The 19652-nt window shown below is 33.6% G+C and overlaps 1 protein-coding gene across 2 annotated transcripts in view; it reads left to right on the forward strand.

The window, feature by feature from the left end:
* LOC134259705 (nuclear receptor ROR-alpha B-like) overlaps nt 1-19411 on the forward strand; it is a 46131-nt gene extending 26720 nt beyond the window's left edge. The window contains exons 5-8 of one of the 2 annotated variants that reach the window (XM_062742296.1): nt 1790-1909; nt 4065-4173; nt 8428-8652; nt 16228-19411. In XM_062742296.1, the coding sequence (XP_062598280.1) occupies nt 1790-1909; nt 4065-4173; nt 8428-8652; nt 16228-16472 (699 nt within the window). In that variant the 3' untranslated portion in view covers nt 16473-19411. The remainder of the gene's footprint in view (nt 1-1789; nt 1910-4064; nt 4174-8427; nt 8653-16227) is intronic. The other variant, XM_062742297.1, reaches the window with a different exon arrangement.
* The last annotated feature ends 241 nt before the right edge of the window (nt 19412-19652 follow it).

The following is a 19652-nucleotide window of genomic DNA, read 5'->3' on the forward strand; positions in this document are numbered from 1 at the left end:
TTTCAAAATATCTTCAAAACACTACCAAATCATACTTTTATATTTTCTTAGTATGTTTTGAAAGTGTTGCATTTAATGAAACATCAATGCTATACTTTACAGGATGGGGTGGCATGGTATTTTGTTAATGTTTCATTACAATGTTGGTGTTTTATTAATGTTTCATTACACTCTGCAGAATGAAATTGCATTTTGAAAGTGTTTCATTATACTTGTCTGCATCAAATTAATATTTTGTTAGCATTTCATTTGATTAACAGACATGTTTAGGGTTGACTTATCTAAGAGCAGTAAAATCTTCCAAGAACAACTTATCTATCCTGTGTTACTAGTTTTGCGCCAATTTTCAAACCACCAGCACTAGGTCAGAGAGAAACATAGAGATTGGTGAAGGGACATGTAAAGTGTTAGTATATATATTGATCCCTGATTGGAAAAAGCAAAATCAGGATGAATCTGGATATAACAGAGGTATTTATTTATTGCATGACATAAAGTTCTTTTAAACTGGACTACAGTTAAACCTTCAATCTGTGAATGTGGATGTGTATATGGCCTGTTTTTATTGGGTTTTTGTTCATTTTAAGAATTACTTTGAAAACACTCTAACAAACTACTAACAAAACGCTTTAACAAAATACTTACGAAACACTCTAACAAACTACTAACAAAACACTGTGTTTTGATAGTATTCCATTAGTATAGAAAATCACATGCAAATGAGGCTAACAAAACACTCTAACAAAATACTAACAAAGCATAAGTAACAAATCATCAATAAACCACTAAATTTGAATTTTTAAAATTATAATTAGCAAATTCACAAGTCTTTGAAAACATCTAAACACAGTCTCATATTGAAACATTATTTATAAACATCTTGTTTCACAGTATTTTGAATTCCAGGTTTGACATTAATTGTTCAATAGACAATAGCACATGTACACCATTCAAACATTTAAAAACACCATGCAAGTTCGATTCATGATCACTCTCTTATATCGATCATTCTCTGCAGTGAAATCCTTTGGTGTAAGAGATATAATTCTCAATCCATTGACCATTTCTCCATTCACATACATTTTCACAGAATTTTCAAGTATATAATTATAATTCATTTAACCCAGTGCTTAAAACTGATCTAAGCTGGGTAGTATATGGATTAAAGGTCGAGTTGCCATACAGAAAAATCTAAACAAGAAGTAGTCTAAAATATGAGTACTGTAAATCACTTTTTATTCTCGAGAACTTTATTTTCGCGTAATTACGCGAGTTTCTCTGCTCATGAAAATTTATTCTCGCGTATAATTGTATTAGTAATGTTTAAAAACAACTAACCACAGGTCGCAAAAATTTTGTCTCGTTAATAAATATCAAATAGCTTAGTCGTGAAAATAAGGTATCGCGGAAATTTAGTGCTCTACAGTATTCTCCAAAGAAACTTTAAGGGTTGGTTCCTACGTTTTCATTTTGCAAATTTTCTTTGTTTTGAGCACTTGGAATGAGCACTTGCAGCCATACTTGAATTAAAATTATTGGAGATGATGTATTGCTACTGAAGCCTCCCCATGGTTTAAGATTGAGAGACTCCTTAGTGTTGGGTGTGGCCATCATATGAATTCTAATAAAAAAAAAACTTTTAAAAACATCCTCTAAAGAACAGCACTAAATTAACTCTATAGGGTGTTTTAGCCCATAGGCTTCTTTTTATTTAATTAAATGTGTTATATGTTTAAACATTCATTTAATAAATAATATGTTAATCCTACAATGAATATATTTTCTATAGAAAAAACATACAGAAAAAGAGGAAATGTTTGGCAAAATGGACCCTCTTCCTGCCAGAGTGTACAGTGAAATATACAAAAACACTCAGATGGATATTGATGGAAGAATGGAGATTTTTCAGGTAAAATGTTTTATACAGGTATGTTAAACATGTTAAAATTGTAACTTGTATTGATATTTCCAATAATACGTCAAATAACACTTAACATTCCAGTTTACACTTTTTAAGCTCACCAGAGGTGCTGAAAACTCAAGTGAGCTTTTCTGATCACCTGCTCTGTTGTCTGTACATCTGTCTGCAAACTTTCACTATTTTCAACTTTTTCACAAGAACTACTAGGCCAAATTTTAAATTTTTAGTGGGACCTCGGTTATAGAAAAAAATTGAACACAGTAATAAATCATGGATCATTGCGTTCACTTTGAAATACATGTATGAGATGAAATAATTTTTTAAAAGAGAAAAGAAAGAGAAAGATGACCAAAACAGTAATAAAAAGTATCTGTAGAGAAGAATAAATGTAGAATGCGACAAGAGCAGATTTAGACAGGACAGGGATCACTACAGTTCCAGAGAGAGAGAGAGTTGCTGATAATTCAGACCAGTTTACTCTTACGATTTCACCGTATTTTGTACGGATTTTTAGTATAAAATACGTCTCACGTTTTTCTATTATAAAACTATGGAAATTGGAAATATGTTCATTTGGAATATAGCAGTTAGTTTTCGTTATAATCTGTCTTAGTTAAAATCGCTAAAAAAGAGAAAGATTTAAACACATAAGAAAGTGGGTTTGCCAAAACGCTGTAGAACCATAAAATGACAAATACCATATTGTTAAACCATGTTTTTGTAATCTGATAAGCAGTTTTTCTCTCTTAATATATGTAAAATCAATGGAAAGTGAAATCTTACTGGTAAATGCCAAATCTCACAGACAAATCTTATCAAAACTACTGTGAGACAAAGATATGGGTAAACAGGTCTGATAATTGGAGACATACAAAAAAATATCCCCTGAATTTTTTTGCAGCCTTGATTAAATTGCAAATGAGTATATCATAAAACTTATGCAGTTTTGCTACTGACATGCATGGCCTGATACATATAGAGACTTTTTAGAGTTTTAATTTAAAGTAGATAGATGGTCGGTTATCTTGGTATGTTTTCCAGAATAGGCCATAATAAAAATATTCCTAGATTCTCATCCCCACCCGCCCCGATTTTATACCCCCACCTCGATTTATTTTATTTCATCTGTTTTTCTTTGTCTATATTTTGATTGGGATGGATATTCATCTACCATTCTACTTTCATTTTAAATCTTGTGAAAGTCGACATGATTTTGACAGCTGAAAAGATTGTAATTGCTGTAATACATGTGTATATATTTTAAACAAGGGTCATTGGTTGAAAAAGATCGGTGATGATGTGAAGTAAGAGATAATTGAACCTTTACTAAGACTTTTATTCAGGTATTGTAGATAAAATTACACCGATTGACCAGGTCAATAAAAAATCTGCAAAATTGAAAAAATAAAAAATATAAAATAAAAGCCACCCGCCCGCCTCGATTTTTAAAAAAATTCGGATGAGAATCTAGCAATTTATTTATTATGGCCATAATGAAGCAAGTGAACATTTGTCAAAGCAGAAGAGTAACAAAAAGTAAAGTGAAAACATCTCAAGTGATCGATAAAACAATAGTCGTGCATGTACATTTATGATGAACCACGAATAGCTACGTTGTGACCGTGCAGTATATTTGTTTTCAAATATTCCGAATGAATCATCTTTTTAAAATGAGATCTAATCTAACATAACTAAATCCGATAGTTAAAGACATCAGCTTTAATATACATGTATATTTAATTTAAACCCTAACTGAATCACTTTTAGAATAAATCTATATAAAATGAAAAACCATAGTTTGACTTGTATGAAATATTTTTAACATAAGTTTGACTTAGCTAAGACCTCTCTAAGTTCGTTTTATGTTACCATTTAAGACATACTTAAGTAGTACTAAGACAGGTCCTAAGATTGTGTCTTAAAACATACGTACGACCCTACTTAAGTCAAAAACTTAGCAAGCTTTATGTTATGAGCCCCTGGTTGAGTCAAGGAGACACCAGACAACCCCTTTAAGGAAATCCTAGATGAGGTTTATATAGTAAAAAGGAGTTGATCATGAAGAATTTACATCATTAGTGATATTTCTCTTGCATGAACACCCCTATATATAAATGTCATTTAAATATTTTGGTATTGATAGGTAATCAAAGAAGAACTGGCAACTCTAATCCAAGAATATGTTCGTTATACCCATGGTATCCCTGGGTTCTCCAATCTACCACCAACAGACCAAGCCAGGCTTCTGAAAGGTAAATTATAACTAAACCTCACAGACCGAGCAAGGCTTGTGAAAGGTAAAGTATAACTTAAAACTCTTAGACCAAGCAAGGCTTCTGAAAGGTAAAGTATAACTAAAACTCAGAGACCAGGCCAGGCTTCTGAAAGGTAAAGTATAACTAAAACTCATAAACCAAACCAGGCTTCTGAAAGGTAAAGTATAACTAAAACTCTTAGACCAAGCAAGGCTTCTGATAGGTATATTATAACCATGATAACTAAAACTCTTAGACCAAGCAAGGCTTCTGAAAGGTATATTATAACTAAAACCCTTGGACCAAGCAAGGCTTCTAGGCTTCTGAAAGGTAAACTTTAAACTACATATCATAGACCAAATCAGACTTCTGAAAAATAAACTTATAACTACCACACAGACCAAATCAGACTTCTGCAAGATAAACTTTTAACTACAAATCATATACTAAGCCAAGCTTCTGAAAGGTAAACTTGTCTTTTTTTAATTGCCTTGTGTAAATTCAAGGATATTACATGTTATTAGCTCACCTGAGCTGTTTGGATCAAAATTTGTCTGTTGTCTGTCGGTTGTTATTGTTGTCGTCATTAACTTTTCACATTTTCATCTTTTTAAGAACCACTGGGCCAATTTCAACCAAACTTGCCACAAAGTATCCTTGTGTGAAGGGTATTCAAGTTTGTTCAAATGAAGGGCTATCCCTCTTTCAAGGGGAGATAACATATAGGAAAAATATTTAAAACTGTTCTGCTCAAGAACCACAGGGCCAGGAAAGATGAAACTCATGTGGAAGCATCCTTGGATAGTGTAGATTCAAGTTTGTACAAATCATGACCCCCAGGGGTAGGGTGGGGCCACAGTGGGGTATCAAAGTTTAACATAGGAGTACATAGGAAAATCTTTAAAAATCTTCTTCTCAAGAACAGCAAAGACATGATTGTTCATATTTATATGGAAGCATCCTCAGGTAGTGTAGATTCTATTTTGTTCAAATCATGACCCCCGGAAGTAGGGTGGGGCCACAATGGGGGATCAAAATTTAACATAGGAATACATAGGAAAAATCTTTAAAAATTTTCTTCTCAAGAACAGCACAGCCATGATTGGTCAAAATTATCTTAAAGCAACCTCTTGTACTGTAGATTTAAGTTTGTTCACATCATGACTGCTGGGGCAAGGGTGGGGACATAATGGGTTATCAAAGTTTTAAAGAGGATTGCATAGAAAAAAATCTTTAAAATTCTTCTTCTCGGCAACAGCAAGGAAGTGATTGCATGTTCAGATTTATACGGAAGCATCCTCGCATAGTGTAGATTCAAGTTTGTTCTAATCATAACCCCTGGGGGTAGAGTGGGGCCACAATGGGTGATCAAGTTTTTACATAGGAATACATAGGAAAATCGTTAAAAATCTTGATAAGAACAACAAAGCCACAATTGATCATCAATATAAAAGCATTTAAAAAGGTAATGCAGACCCATGAGATAGAGGAGCCATTAAAGTGGATCATAGTTATACAAAGGAATATAAAAGCTATATCAATAAAAATTTTCATCTTATAAACAGCAAAACCATTATGTATCATATCAATTTAAAAGCATCTGTAGGAAGTATAATTATGTTAAAGTTTGTTCAAATACCCCCCCTATCTGAACCCACTTTTATATTTAAACATTTCAATGCTTATAAACTGATTTTTGCTTTTACCTAGCCAGTTGCTCAGGTGAGCGATGTGGTCGCTGTTTCATTTCAATTTCATTTTTGAAAATTTGATCTGAATAAAATTCATTTCCCATTTTATTCTCCCATTCAAAGTCCATTCAAACACCATTTTTTTGGGTCTCTTGTTAATTAAAATGAATAATATCCTCATTCTGTAATTGCCAAAACCTTTTCCTATCCCTTTGCGGGACCCTTGATGACTTATCAGTTTTACTGGGTATTGCCTCTTTAAATCATTTAACAGAAACTCTGGAGAACATAAATGAGAAATATTTGTCTGTGCATCTGTCTGTTCTGTACATTTAAGAAATAAACAACAGTGTTAAAAAGTTTTCTGGGAAATGAACTTTTAGTTGGTCACGTGATTAAATCCTGTGAAGCCCTAAGGGCTTCTCAGTATATTTGATCATGTACCAACTAAAAGTTCATTTCACAGTGAACTCTTTAACATTGTTGTTTATTACATATATTTACATTTGAAACGAATACATTTCAAGTTAAATTGTATTTATTACACGAAGGGGCCGACGTATTGCTATGTAGTGACACGCAATAACCAAGAAGTTGTTTGGTCAAAATATCACATCGCTTTGTGATCTGGTCGTGCTATGATCTCTGACCCCCAAATGAAATTCACACAGAATTGAACTTATTTTCTCTTCAATAGGTTCATCTAAGAAAGATATTTGCGAATGTAAATATAATGGAATAAAGACTTGTGTAACTATTTATAGATTCTGAAATGCTTATTGACTTGATGTTTCTAAAAAAATAAAAATAAACTTAAACTCCTGTTTATATTTCTAATGTTCTGCAATACAGTAATTGGTAAGATGCAACAATGCCTTGTCAGAATAAGGATCTACTTTATATTAAACATAATAGAGATGATTTTTAGAAATCAATACAAAATCAATACAAAATGTAATAAAACAAATGTAGCATCTTTTAAATTATTAAATTCCCTAAATAACTGTCTCAATATAAAGGTAAAACAATTACATTAAACAGCCCATATTTATTATAACCCCCACAAATGAAGTTTGGGGGGGGTATATAGGAATCACCTTGTCCGTCCGTCCGTCTGTCTGTCTGTGCAAACGTGTCCGGTCCATATCTTTCTTACGTAGGAACGTTAGAATCTACTACTACACACAAAGATTGCCCATGACCTAAGGGTGTGTCATGACCTTGACCCAAGGTCATTTGAGGAAGTTCAGGGTCACTGGAAGAAAAAATTCATAATTCCTGTCCAGTCCATATCTTTCTTATGGATACACCTGGTAGGTTCTAATTTCACACAAGGATTGCACTTGACCTAAGGGTGTGTATTGACCTTGACCCAAGGTCATTTGGGAAAGTTCAAGGTCACTGGAAGAAAAAATTCATAATTTCTGTCCAGTCTATATCTTCCTTATGGATAAACCTGGAAGGTTCTAATTTCACACAAGGATTGCACTTGACCTTTATGGGTTTCCCACGATGGTTTTTACTCTGGAGTTTCTTTTTTATCAATGATTTGAATTGGCAAAATTCAGAAATAATGAATACTGTAAACCAACTTTTATTCACGAGGACTTTATTTCACGATTTACGTAAGGCAAACTAGTTCGTGATGCTTAATTTTCGCGATCAAGCCTTTTTGGATCTGTTATTAATAGACACAGAAGTTTTAAGGGCCGGTTCGCGGCGAGAAATATTCGCGATGACAAGGCTCTCGCAAACCTCGCGAAAATTTCTCGTACACGAATAAAAGTCGGTTTACAGTATATTAAAAATTTGTGACACTAACTTGATAAAAAGTGCAAAAGTATACAGATTTAAGGTATAATGCAAGAATTATTTCAATAATGATTGGTCTAAAGATTAAAATGTTGATTTCATGTCCTTCAAAAGGTCTATTTAAGTCCAACTAATTTTTTTCAACCAGAATTATTAATTCAAACCAGTAATAAAAGCTACTGTTTCATCATCTTCCCAAGTCAAGAGTTTCTGATCCGCTCTACTCCACATAAACCCTTGACCGAATAGGCTTAGTTTGACGGGGATAGAAATACGTTCTCTGATTGCAAGTGTGCATGAACCAATCAAAATCTTTGTTCTGTTTAAACTGAAACGAAATTGTAAACAGAAAAACATGCCAGTTTTAGTCCCAAGATAACGTCTTTATCATTAAATAGCCCAGTTAAAGGTTTGTTTCAGCTTTTTAATTGAGATATATTGAATTTATTACCGAGTACTAATAGTATCTCAAATTCTCTGTTGAATTCGTTTACTCTGATTGGCTAATAACAGAGGTCAGTAGAGTTCAAAATGTGTCATCTCACTAGATGGGGTGACAGTAAACCATGTCAAACTTAGCCTATTCGGTCAAGGGTTTATGTAGAGCGGAGCGGATCAGAAACTCTTGACTTGGGAAGATGCTGTTTCATCAGAAATTATAATATATACTATAGCTTTTTTTTTTTTTATATTTAGAGCTACATGTATATGATGAGATATTTAACTGAAATGTGTATATTTTCTCCAGCTGCAAGACTGGAGTTTTTCTTCATTCTGTGCTACAGAAGTTTCGATTCCGAGACCAAAATGGTAATGACCTATAAAGGTCACGTATATCCCATCAGACAGTACTATCCCTACATCACAGAGGAGATGGCAGTTAAATGGCTGAACATTTCTAATGATGTTAGAAGTCTCCATCTGACCACACAGGAGCATGCTGTTATTTTAGCTATATGTCTGACATTTACAGGTAAGGATCAAAACATTAAGGCTATATAATCATGTCATCGGTCTGACATCAGTCTGTAGGGAAATATGGCAGCTTTAAGCCAGATTTAAAGTTTGGTCGTTCTGAATCAAAATGATGATGTGACAGAACTGCTATCTGGGGCCCCTTTTTCTACAACAAATTATATTTCATCTTCAACTATTTTGATATTTTTCAAACATGAGTGAATAAATATGATGCCTTTTGAATCGTTTCAATAAGTTCCGACATATTTTATTTATAAGGAATACTGCATTATCTATGACATTTTAGACCCTATCACGGCAAAATTCAGCCTGGTTTGTGACAATATGTTCTTTTATGAAAGAGCATGGGCGGATCTTAGTACAATAGAGGATATGCATGTCCGAGGAGTCTACCTTTTATGGCAATGTCATTATTTCACACGATAGTCACTTATCGAAAACAATTGTTCAATCTGATGACAGAACGAAAAACATGCTGATTTAAAACTACACTTTGACATTTTATCACAGACACATGATTTAGGTCTATTTACCTTTTATCCTTAAGTTTTCTACATTTCAAACTTTTAATTGTCAGCCAAGGCTGTTTTTACTTAATAATATGCATGGCTTATTAGCGTTTATTTAGGTCAAGAAATGCACATGAAACTTGAAACTTCACTGATACTCGGAAATACATGTAGACAATACAGCTAGCAAATTGCCTACCAAACACTTTACAAAACTTTAAACTGTGTATATTTATCAATCAGATATTTGTAATTGTGATCTTGGAAATCGTACATGTGTAGATCCGTGTCCAATCTGTGCTCAAATGCATAAAAAATATTTAATAGAAACCAGGTAAAATAAGCCTTTTTTCCAAGCATGAGATCTCCTTTATATTATTGTGGTACTCACTCGTAACGCATCTCACATAGCTGATTGGTCAGTTAAAAAGTATCGCCAAGGCCTTGATTAGCATATGAATTTATTTTTACATCAGAAAATCCTGTTCCGTCGATCTGTTCATAATGGTAAAGGCTAGCTAGATTTTACAATTTTTTCAAAAATAGCATGTGAGTGCAGATAGATACAATTTTCTCCTTTCACATATAGGTAGATTTCAATAAAATACAGTGACCAGCCTTAGGAGAAAATTGTACCTACCTATTTTAAGGGCTTCAAAGAGTGGGGCGGGGTCAAAATTCAATGGGAATTGGATGTAAACAATTGATACCCCTACCCAAATAAAAGATCTATATCTTTCAAATCTCATTTTTTATTTTTGTTAAAAATAAAAATAAAGGTACACATATCAAAGATTAGTTAAATACAAAAATTTGAGTAAAATTTGGACATTTAATTTTTTGTCAATTTACGGTGGCCATTAGTCACCTCATCCTTTGTCCATGTGTCTAGCTGCCTGTTTGTCTTATTAGTCCCTTACTGGTGAAACCAAGGGGGCTATAGGTTTCCTCTTAGTATGTCAGTCCATCTGTCTGTCTAGCTGTCCATCAGTCTGTCTAGCTGTCTATCAGTCTGTCCCATTTGGTTTTCCGCACTTTTTTTCTAACTTTTTTTCAGGGGTTGTGTTGTTAGGTGGGGCTCTATTGATTTTATACTGTAGATTCCTTATTTTTCGTGATAACTTTTTATCTCGAACTGGCTCTTAGATGTCAAATCGCGAGAATTATAATTCGCGAATGGATGGTTGATCAATAGATTTTACATAGATTTCAGCACAATAAAAATAAAAGCGAGTAATATTTTTCGCGAGTGATGCTTCTCTCGATATTACGAGGAAATTAATTCCTTGCATTTAATTAGGAATCTACAGACTAGTGAAAATGTATTAATTCTTTGAAAATCTTCTTCTCTGTTTCTGGGTATTAAATAAACTAACTAAGTACAGGGTGTCCCATAATATATGATACCATTTTAAATTATTGTCATAAACGCAAGTCTTGGCCAATTTCTTTGAATTTTGTCTCATTTAATAATTGAATAAATACAATTTTTAGCAACAAATAATTTCAGTTAAAAATTGTCACATCCTTGGAATAATGTAGCCACATAATTACGTCAAAGATTGCTAAAAATGCATGTCAAGCAAAATGGATTACCGGTAATCATTGACAAACAAGCTTGGTATACCCTCATTTAAAAGCTAATTATCGAACCCAGTCTTAAGATATTGTTACTAAACTTAAATCTAAATCTTAAATTTGTGAAAAGGTATGTTTTCAATGGAAATCCAGATTATAACCAAAGAAAACCGCACTGTTGTCTTAAGTTATGGAATTTTGTGCAATGTCTTGACATAATCATTACCCAGATTTGACGTCATGTAGGGGACATAATTGAAAAAGGATAGCATTTTTCAAAGTGAAATCATTTTGTCGTGTTCCTTTCAATGATCGTCACATTGTGTGAATAAAATTGGACAGTATATGCAATGTTTATTGTGCAGTAGTTGTTATTCAAAATTCATTACATTATATTTTATATAATCATGAAATGGTATAATATATTATGGGACACCCTGTACATAGTTATAATGATCAAGAGTGCCTCTTCTAAAATTTTGAATTTTATGGCCCTAGGGTCAGAGGTTCTTTTGTTATCCTTTTTCAGGGGGGGGGGGATGCCAACTTCTTTCAGTACCAATTTTTTTTGCATACAATACTGCATTTCTTTTCTTTACCATAGTATTAACTTGGTGGGCCAACCTGTATTTCAATAAACAAGTAATGTTGGGAAAAAAGTGGGGGGGGGGGGGCTGTTGCTACGTGCCTGTCAAGTAAGTTGAAAAGCACTTGCTAGGGATTCTGAAAAGAATTCAATTTTTAATTTTTTTAGTGTTTAAAAATTTTGCACATTACTTGTATCTTGGAAGTCAGCTTGACATACGACTTCATTAATTGTAAGTGCATTTAAAGTAAAGACAACTTGAAGTCAATTGCTTGTATTCCTAAAATTGTCAGATTTAACAATTTTTTAAAGCAAAATCTAAAGTCTTGCGTTAAAGTTAAATCAAATTGAAAACATTTTATTAAAAATTTGTGATGATCAGTCTTTAAAAAAGCTACAAAAAGTACCCCCTGAATGCTGGAAAATGCACCATTTAGAACCATTTAAAACAAAAACCCCTCCTATGGGAGGGGCACACCCCCTCCCATGCCCTCCCCCTTCGGCCCTTTGGGCCTCAAAAATCCCCCACATGAACTTCTGGATCCTCCACTGGTATTAATCAAACATTTTTGATGAGCAAGTGTGCCTTTTCAAAAATTGTGCAATGTGTAGACCTAAGGTCAGGGGTTCATGTATGGAAGTGGCACTTCTGATTATTGCTGAATATTACTGATTAGTTGATACGCATTTTCTGTTCCCCCTATCCTGCCTATGGGTAATTAAGGAGGCTTGGGGGTCTACAAATTAGCCACCAGGAATAACTTAAATCTTTAGATACGATATCTTTAGCTGTCAACCATCATTTGACAAAGAAAAATTTCATACATATTAATTTTAAAATTTGATAATTTTTGTATATCTTTATATGGAGCTCTTCTTCTAAAGGAGATCAAAATAGTCAAAAAATGGCCATGACCACCTAACCAAACTAAGCAATTGCTAAGTTCATAGTTATGGTTAGCAATAGTGCCAGCCTCTTTCAGAATTGTGAATGCCTTAGCATCTACCTTAAAACATGAGCCAAATTCTATCATTTGAAAGTTGTTGCATGATTCTCAGGTGACCTATAAGGCCCATGGGTTTCTTGTTAATATTTCATAGTTGGGATTACGATCTGTTTTTTATGCACTAAATCAAAGTTCCAAACGAGCTTGTATCCTAAAGAGAAAAGGGGAACCTGGTAGGGGACATGTATAGCTTACTCCCAGAATGCTTGTTACGTTGGTATCACCTTATCATTTTCATCTCCAGAATCAGAGGACAAATTTTAAACAAAATTAGGCACATGTCATCCTTCATAAATGAAATTCAGCATTGTTCTTTGGAAGAGAAATCCCATTTAAATGGGAGATCATCGGTTTTGATTTACAAATTCTTTGACATTCATTAATCTGTTTTAGCTCTCTTGAGCCTCAAATAAGGTTTTTCTGATCAAAATTTATCCATTGCATGTTTGTCCTTGTTGTCATAAACTTCTCACATTTTTAGCTCACCTCAGTGAAGTTGGGGGAGGTTATGTAATACCCTTGGCGTTGGTGTCCCAGTTCTTAGGTCACCTGAGTAAACTCAGGTGACCTATTGCTATCTGTTTTCGTCCGTCGTCGTGCATTGTGCGTTAACATTTGAACATTTTCAGCTTCTTCTCTGCAACTACTGAACCAATTTCAACCAAATTTGGCACAAAGCATCTATGGATGAAGGGGAACAAAAATTGTTTATTTCATGATCCCTGCCCCCCTGAGGCCTGAGGGGTGGGGCCAAAACCACTAAAATTAATGTATTCTTTAAAAATCTTCTTCTTTATTCCTGGACATCAAACAGTCAAACTGTTTGCATGATTGTAATCAGCAATGAGTCCTCTACTAAAATTGTGAAATTCATGGCCCTGGGGTCAGGGGTTCTAGTGCTAGGGCGGGACTAAATAAGTATGTAGTGAAAATGCATTATTTCTTTGAAATTCTTCTTCTCTGCTCCTGGGTATTAAATAAACCAACTAAGTGCATAGTTATGATGAGCAAGAGTGCCTCTACCAAAATTGTGAATTTTAAGGCCCCAGGGTCAGGGGTTCTGGTGTTAGGGCGGGGCTCTATTGATTATATAGTGAAAATACATGAATTCTTTGAAAATCTTCTCCTCTGCTCCTGGGTATTAAATAAACTAAGTGCATAGTTCTGATGAGCAAGAGTGCCTCTTCCAAAATTGTGAATTTTATAGCCCCAGGGTCAGGGGTTCTAATGTTAGGGTGGGGCTCTATATATATATTATATAGTGAAAATACATTAAATCTTTGAAAATTTTCCTCTCTGCTTAAGGGTATCAAGCAGATGAACTACCTATATAGTTATGATGGACAAGGGCCCTAATCTTCCAGAATTGTGAATTTTAAGGCCCCAGGGTCAGGGGTACCATAGAGAGGGGGGAGCTGTACTTATATACTGAAAATGAATGAATGGTTTGAAATCTGCTCCTTGGTATTAATCAAATATCAAGGCCTAAGGGTTAGAAGTTCATGTGTGGTAGGGGCACTACTGATTATTGCTGAATATTACTGATTAGTTGAAATGCATTTTTTGTTCCCCTACCCTGCGTATGGGTATTAAGTAAACAAACTAAGCAACTGCTAAGTGTATTGTTATGATGATCAATGGTGCCTCTTTCAAAATTATGAATGCCATAGCATCTGGTTTAAAACATGAATCAAATTCAATCACTGGAAAGTTGTTGCATGATGCTCAGGTGACCTATAAGGCCCATGGGCCTCTTGTTTGGAGCAGTTTTCTTTTTAAGTACTTCTGTGTCCTACATTGTATTGTATATTGATTAGACATGTATGGAAGATGCCTCTAATGTGTTTCTTTGTACCAGTCCAAGTTTCAGATGCTGCAATTTCAGCAAAGGAATGACCAGGTTAATGTTTTTGGTGCAGGTTAACAGTTTTGGTGCAGTTTTTGGTGTAGGTCTCATTTCCAAGGAACTATAAGCCCTATGTTGACCAAGCTTGCATAGATGGTACATCTAAGGCTGCACATTACCAGGCTTCGGATGCTGAATCTGACCTACATTTTCCAGTTGAGTGAACAGGTTAATGTTTTGGTGCAGGTCTCATTTCCAAGTAACTATAAGCTCTATGCATGGAACTTGCATGGATGACACATCTACGGATGTAACCAGAACTTGCATGGATGACACATCTACGGATGTAACCAGACTTGCTTCTGAATCTGACCTACATTTTCCGGTTGAGTGAACAAGTTAATGTTTTTGATGCAGGTCTCATTTCCAAGTAACTATAAGCCCTGTGTTGACCAAACTTGCATGGATGATACATCTAAGGATGCGCATTACCAGGCTTGCTTCGGGTGCTGAATCTGACCTTCATTTTCCAGTTGAGTGAACAGATTAATGTTTTTGAAGCAGGTCTCGTTTCCAAGTAACTATAAGTCCTATGTTGACCAAACTTGCATGGATGAGACATCTAAGGATGTACACTACCAGACTTGCTTCAGATGCTGAATCTGACCTTCATTTTCCAGTTGAGTGAACAGATTAATGTTTTTGAAGCAGGTCTCATTTCCAAGTAACTATAAGTCCTATGTTGACCAAACTTGCATGGATGAGACATCTAAGGATGTACACTACCAGACTTGCTTCAGATGCTGAATCTGACCTTCATTTTCCAGTTGGGTGAACAGGTTAATGTTTTTGATGCAGGTCTCATTTCCAAGTAACTATAAGCTCTATGTTGACCAAACTTGCATGGATGAGACCTCTAAGGATGTACACTACCAGACTTGCTTCGGATGCTGAATCTCACCTACATTTTCTGGTTCAGTGAACAGGTTAAAGTTTTTGGTGCAGGGTTCATTTCCAAGATATATAGTGAAAATGCATAAATTCTTTAAAAATCTTCTTCTCTGCTCCTCGGTATTAAACCAATGAAAATCTTTTCCTTTGCTCCTTGGTATTATGACAATGATCTTGGTACATATTTATGATGAAGAAAGCTGCCTCTTCCAAAATGGTAAATTTCAGGGCCCATAGGTCAGGGGTACTTGGAAGGGGTGGGTTGGGTACACAGTCAATGCTTTGAAAATTGCTCTTTGGTATTTATTAACAATTTACGATGAAATAAAAAATTTTGATAAAATTTCCAAAATTTTGAAATATGTGACCCTAGGATCAGTGGTTCCATTGGGATGGATTGCACAACTGTTTATAAAGTGGACATGCATTTTCTCTTTGTTACTCTGATCTACCTCTAGGTATTCTCTGTAAGCATTTAAACTCTTATATAGGAAGTGTGGCACGTATGGTCTTGGATTTTTATGAAACTTGGCACACATTCCTATATTGATGTATGAAACTTAAAATCAGAATAAAATGGTTGCCATGGCCCATGGTTACCATGGCAACCAACATACAATTTTCATGGCCTAAAAATCGCTAAATTTTGATGAAAAATGACTTTTTTGATTTATCAAAAGTCTTTAATAGAACAAGATATTTACATGACTTTACCTTTTTGCCAAAATACACCATTTTATAGTTCTTTAGAAAATTTTTAGTAATTCAGTAATTTTACCTCATATAAAAAATATCTCCCCGTTTTTAGATAGGGTTTTTCTGGGGGAAATTGTAGATTTTGGGCTCTTTTGAAAAGCTTGGTATAAAATTTTGTGTACAGTTAACCAAAGTAAGCATTCAAAGTGTATAGTTATTATAAGCAATGGAGTCTCTTATAAAATTGTGAATCTTATGACCTCTGGTTTCAAACATGAATCAAATTCAGTGGTTGGAAAGTTGTTACATGACACTCAGGTGACCTATAAGGCCTGTGGGCCTCTTGTCTTTTCTATAATGTATCTTAAATGACCATCTTGATGATTTACTCCTACAGACAGGTGTGAACTCGATGCCAGAGACCAGGTGGAGAAGATCCAGATGCTTTTCATTGAGGCAATCCAATACTTACTTAAGAAGAGGGTTAAAGATGAGGGTGGAGTACATTTCTCTAAAATAATGAATGTGTTTTTGAAGTTGAGGGAGATGAATGAGGAGTTTCTCACATTTTATAAGAAGATGTGTGAGGATCCAATGATTCAGAAGTACATGCCAGAACTACTTCATTTCCTGATAGAGTGATTTTACTGCTCAATACACCCACTTATAGACATACTTATCAGTTTAATGGCACATGGACACAGATTCTACTTAATTTTTTTAGCCAAGTTTAATGTTTACAGGGGTGTGAATTACCATCACTCGATGCTCTAGGTTACCTATTTTAGAGGTTGGGCTATCATAAATCTATACTATGTTAGCCTGTTGGGCTAGTAAATCTAAAATGAAATTATATACTATGTATTAACGTAGACTGAATTGATGTATGGATTAACTTTGTTGTAAAATCATGTGTGTTACTATTGCCAGTCGTTTCAGTGACAATTATAGTCGATAAAAATATAAAGAAGTACCTGACTATAACAAATTGCAAACCATTTGATTTATTTATTTTGACTTTAATGTTTTTTACCTTTATATTATACATGTATTGTTTCTGGTAGTTAATGGGCTAGTGACTTGCAACCTTAGGCTAGTAACTTTGGTACTGCCTCTGCCTGGCCTGACGGGCTGGTAACTCATTTTTGTAATTGCACACCCCTGTGTTTACAATCCCTAAACAAGGCAATTCTAATGATCAGCAAAAATTTGAACATCATTTGTTGATTTAGGAGATACAGAACTTTGAATTCTTCTTAATATAAACAGAGATTGTGCCTTGTTTTTGTTTACATATAAAAATATAACATTTTACTTAAATGTTATACTAGATCCTTAAAAATCTTAACTAGATCCAGCAAATCACTATAAACTGTCTAATTGTATTTAGAATTAACTTCTTTATTGAAAAAATATGCTTTGAACAAACATAAATTATTATCTAACCTATGTAAACAAAAACATGGTGCGAGCCTTGTTTACATAACAAAGGTTTGGAGCTCTAAACCTGTCTTTTATCTCGATGACAGAAATTCAATTTTTTTAGAATCATTAAAAATACCCTAGTTAAATAGTTTTAAAGAGATAAAAATGGAAAAAGAATTTGAAATTTTTTAGCTGCAATTTTGTCCATGTCCCTTTAAGACCTACAGTGGATCAAAGAAATCCAAAATCCATGTATTTCTTATTTGTGGATTGAACATGAATTGTGATTAAGATTAGTTTTAATTAATTTTAAAAAACAACAACTCTATTGAAAAAGGATGTATTTGACTAAATGTGTATGTATAAGGGTTTTTTAAAGAAATTTATAGACTGATGCTATGAAATTAATACTTTGTATTAAAGTTGTGAATTTATAAGAAACATAAAAAATATATTGATTCAGATTAGTACTGTATTTGCATATAAACCAAATATTAATTTTTTAACAGTTAACATTCCATTTGTCATCAGTGATTTAGCACATTCTTTGCTGAGTGATTTTTTTTTCTATTCTTAAAAGAATCGATTGTTTTCATAAAATATATAACAATTTTATTTATTTTGTGCACTTTTTTATGAATTTATTTCTCATGGACTCAAGGGTGTGTATCATTACCGCTACATTGTCATAACTGCTACATGCACATAACTGCTACATGCACATTACCGCTACATGCATATTACCGCTACATCCACATTACCTTTACATGCACATTACTGGTACTGACCTTGACCTTTCCTTTGATCTTGACATCACTTTTCTTGAATAAGTGCTTTGCTCATATTTAAAGATACAATTCAAGATAATGTTATCAAACTTCATAAGCTGATACATACTGAAGAGAGCTATTCAACTGCATCAACATTTTTGACCTCGACCTTTCCTTTGACCTTGACCACACTTTTAAATTAATGTTAAGCTCAGTTTTAAAAGAAATCATTCAAGATATTTTATCAAACTTCATAATTATGTTGATACAAATTGATGAGATATTTAACTGCATCAACTTTTTTGACTTTGACCATTCCTTTGACCTTTCTTTTCTTAAATTAGTGTCAAACATCATATGCCAATACATATTGATGTAAGCAATTCAACTGCATCAACATTTTTTAACTTGATCTTCAGTTGACCTTGACCTCACTTTTATCAAATTGCGTTTAAGTCAGTTTTGAATAAACCATTCATAATATTTTTTCAACTTCATATGCTGATACATACTGATGAGAGCTTTTCAACTGCATTAACATTTTTTGACCATTGCATTTCCTCTGACCTTGACCTCACTTTAAAGAAATTAGTGTCAAACTTCATATGTTGATACATACTGATGTAAGCAATTCAACTGCATCACTATTCAAGACATTCTGATCAATTTTCATACACTAATACAAAATTTCATGTTGCATTACTAATTAACCCTCGGGGGGAAGGCTTTCATGTCTTATGGACATATTTCTAGTTTTGGGCAGATATACCTATTGATAAAATGGAGTGGTAATGATCGCCTGAAAATATTATACATTTTTTGCATGATAGTGAGGGAAATATGAAGACTTATTCAGCCAAGAAAAATCAGAAAATATGAAGTTTTACGGCCCGATCATGTGATAACTTAGAACCAATCAAATAATACGTTGTTTAGAATATTTATAATTAGGTATAATAATATAAAATGTAGTGGTAATGAGTTAAATTTTTGCAATGTAGTGGTAATGATGACCTCCCAGACCTAAAAGTCTTTGTACATGTATAATTATGACAATTTGGTTACAAAGATAACATTTTACACATTTTATTTTGCTGACTTTTAATGTTGTTGCCCCCAAAGTGTTTCTTCAAAGAAAGAGAAATTGTACTTTGGCAAGCATTGTAGTATTTTGTTTTCATGTACTTTTTTCTTCAATTTTGTTTAATGATACAGCTTTATTTGTTAATTTTATATAAAATTTATAAAATTGATTTCTGGACAGTATAGAGAGTATATATCTTTTTGACAATCAATATCAGTTTGTATTTTAACTGGATATCAGTATTATGCAAGTTCTACTTGAAATATGAATCAGACTCATATCAATACATATTTGCAGCATAATTGTATGTGTTTTGTTTATTTGCTGGAATAGAGTATATGTGTACACTTAATTTGTTTAAAAAATCATTACAAATGAGAGTCGTTTAATAAATAATGTAACAGGTGGTCTAAAATAAGAAAAGTACATAAATACATATTCCTGATAATTTCAATCCCTCAAGGCATTCCCTGTTACTCTTAGGTCTTGATCTTAGATACAGTTCTTTGTATCCATGAACTGAAAATCTGCATTGTACAATCT

Source organism: Saccostrea cucullata, unplaced genomic scaffold, assembly GCF_032062105.1.
Source record: "Saccostrea cucullata isolate Sc308-1 unplaced genomic scaffold, CSIRO_AGI_Scuc_v1 ctg1208, whole genome shotgun sequence".
In the NCBI taxonomy this organism is placed as follows: Eukaryota; Metazoa; Mollusca; class Bivalvia; order Ostreida; family Ostreidae; genus Saccostrea; species Saccostrea cuccullata.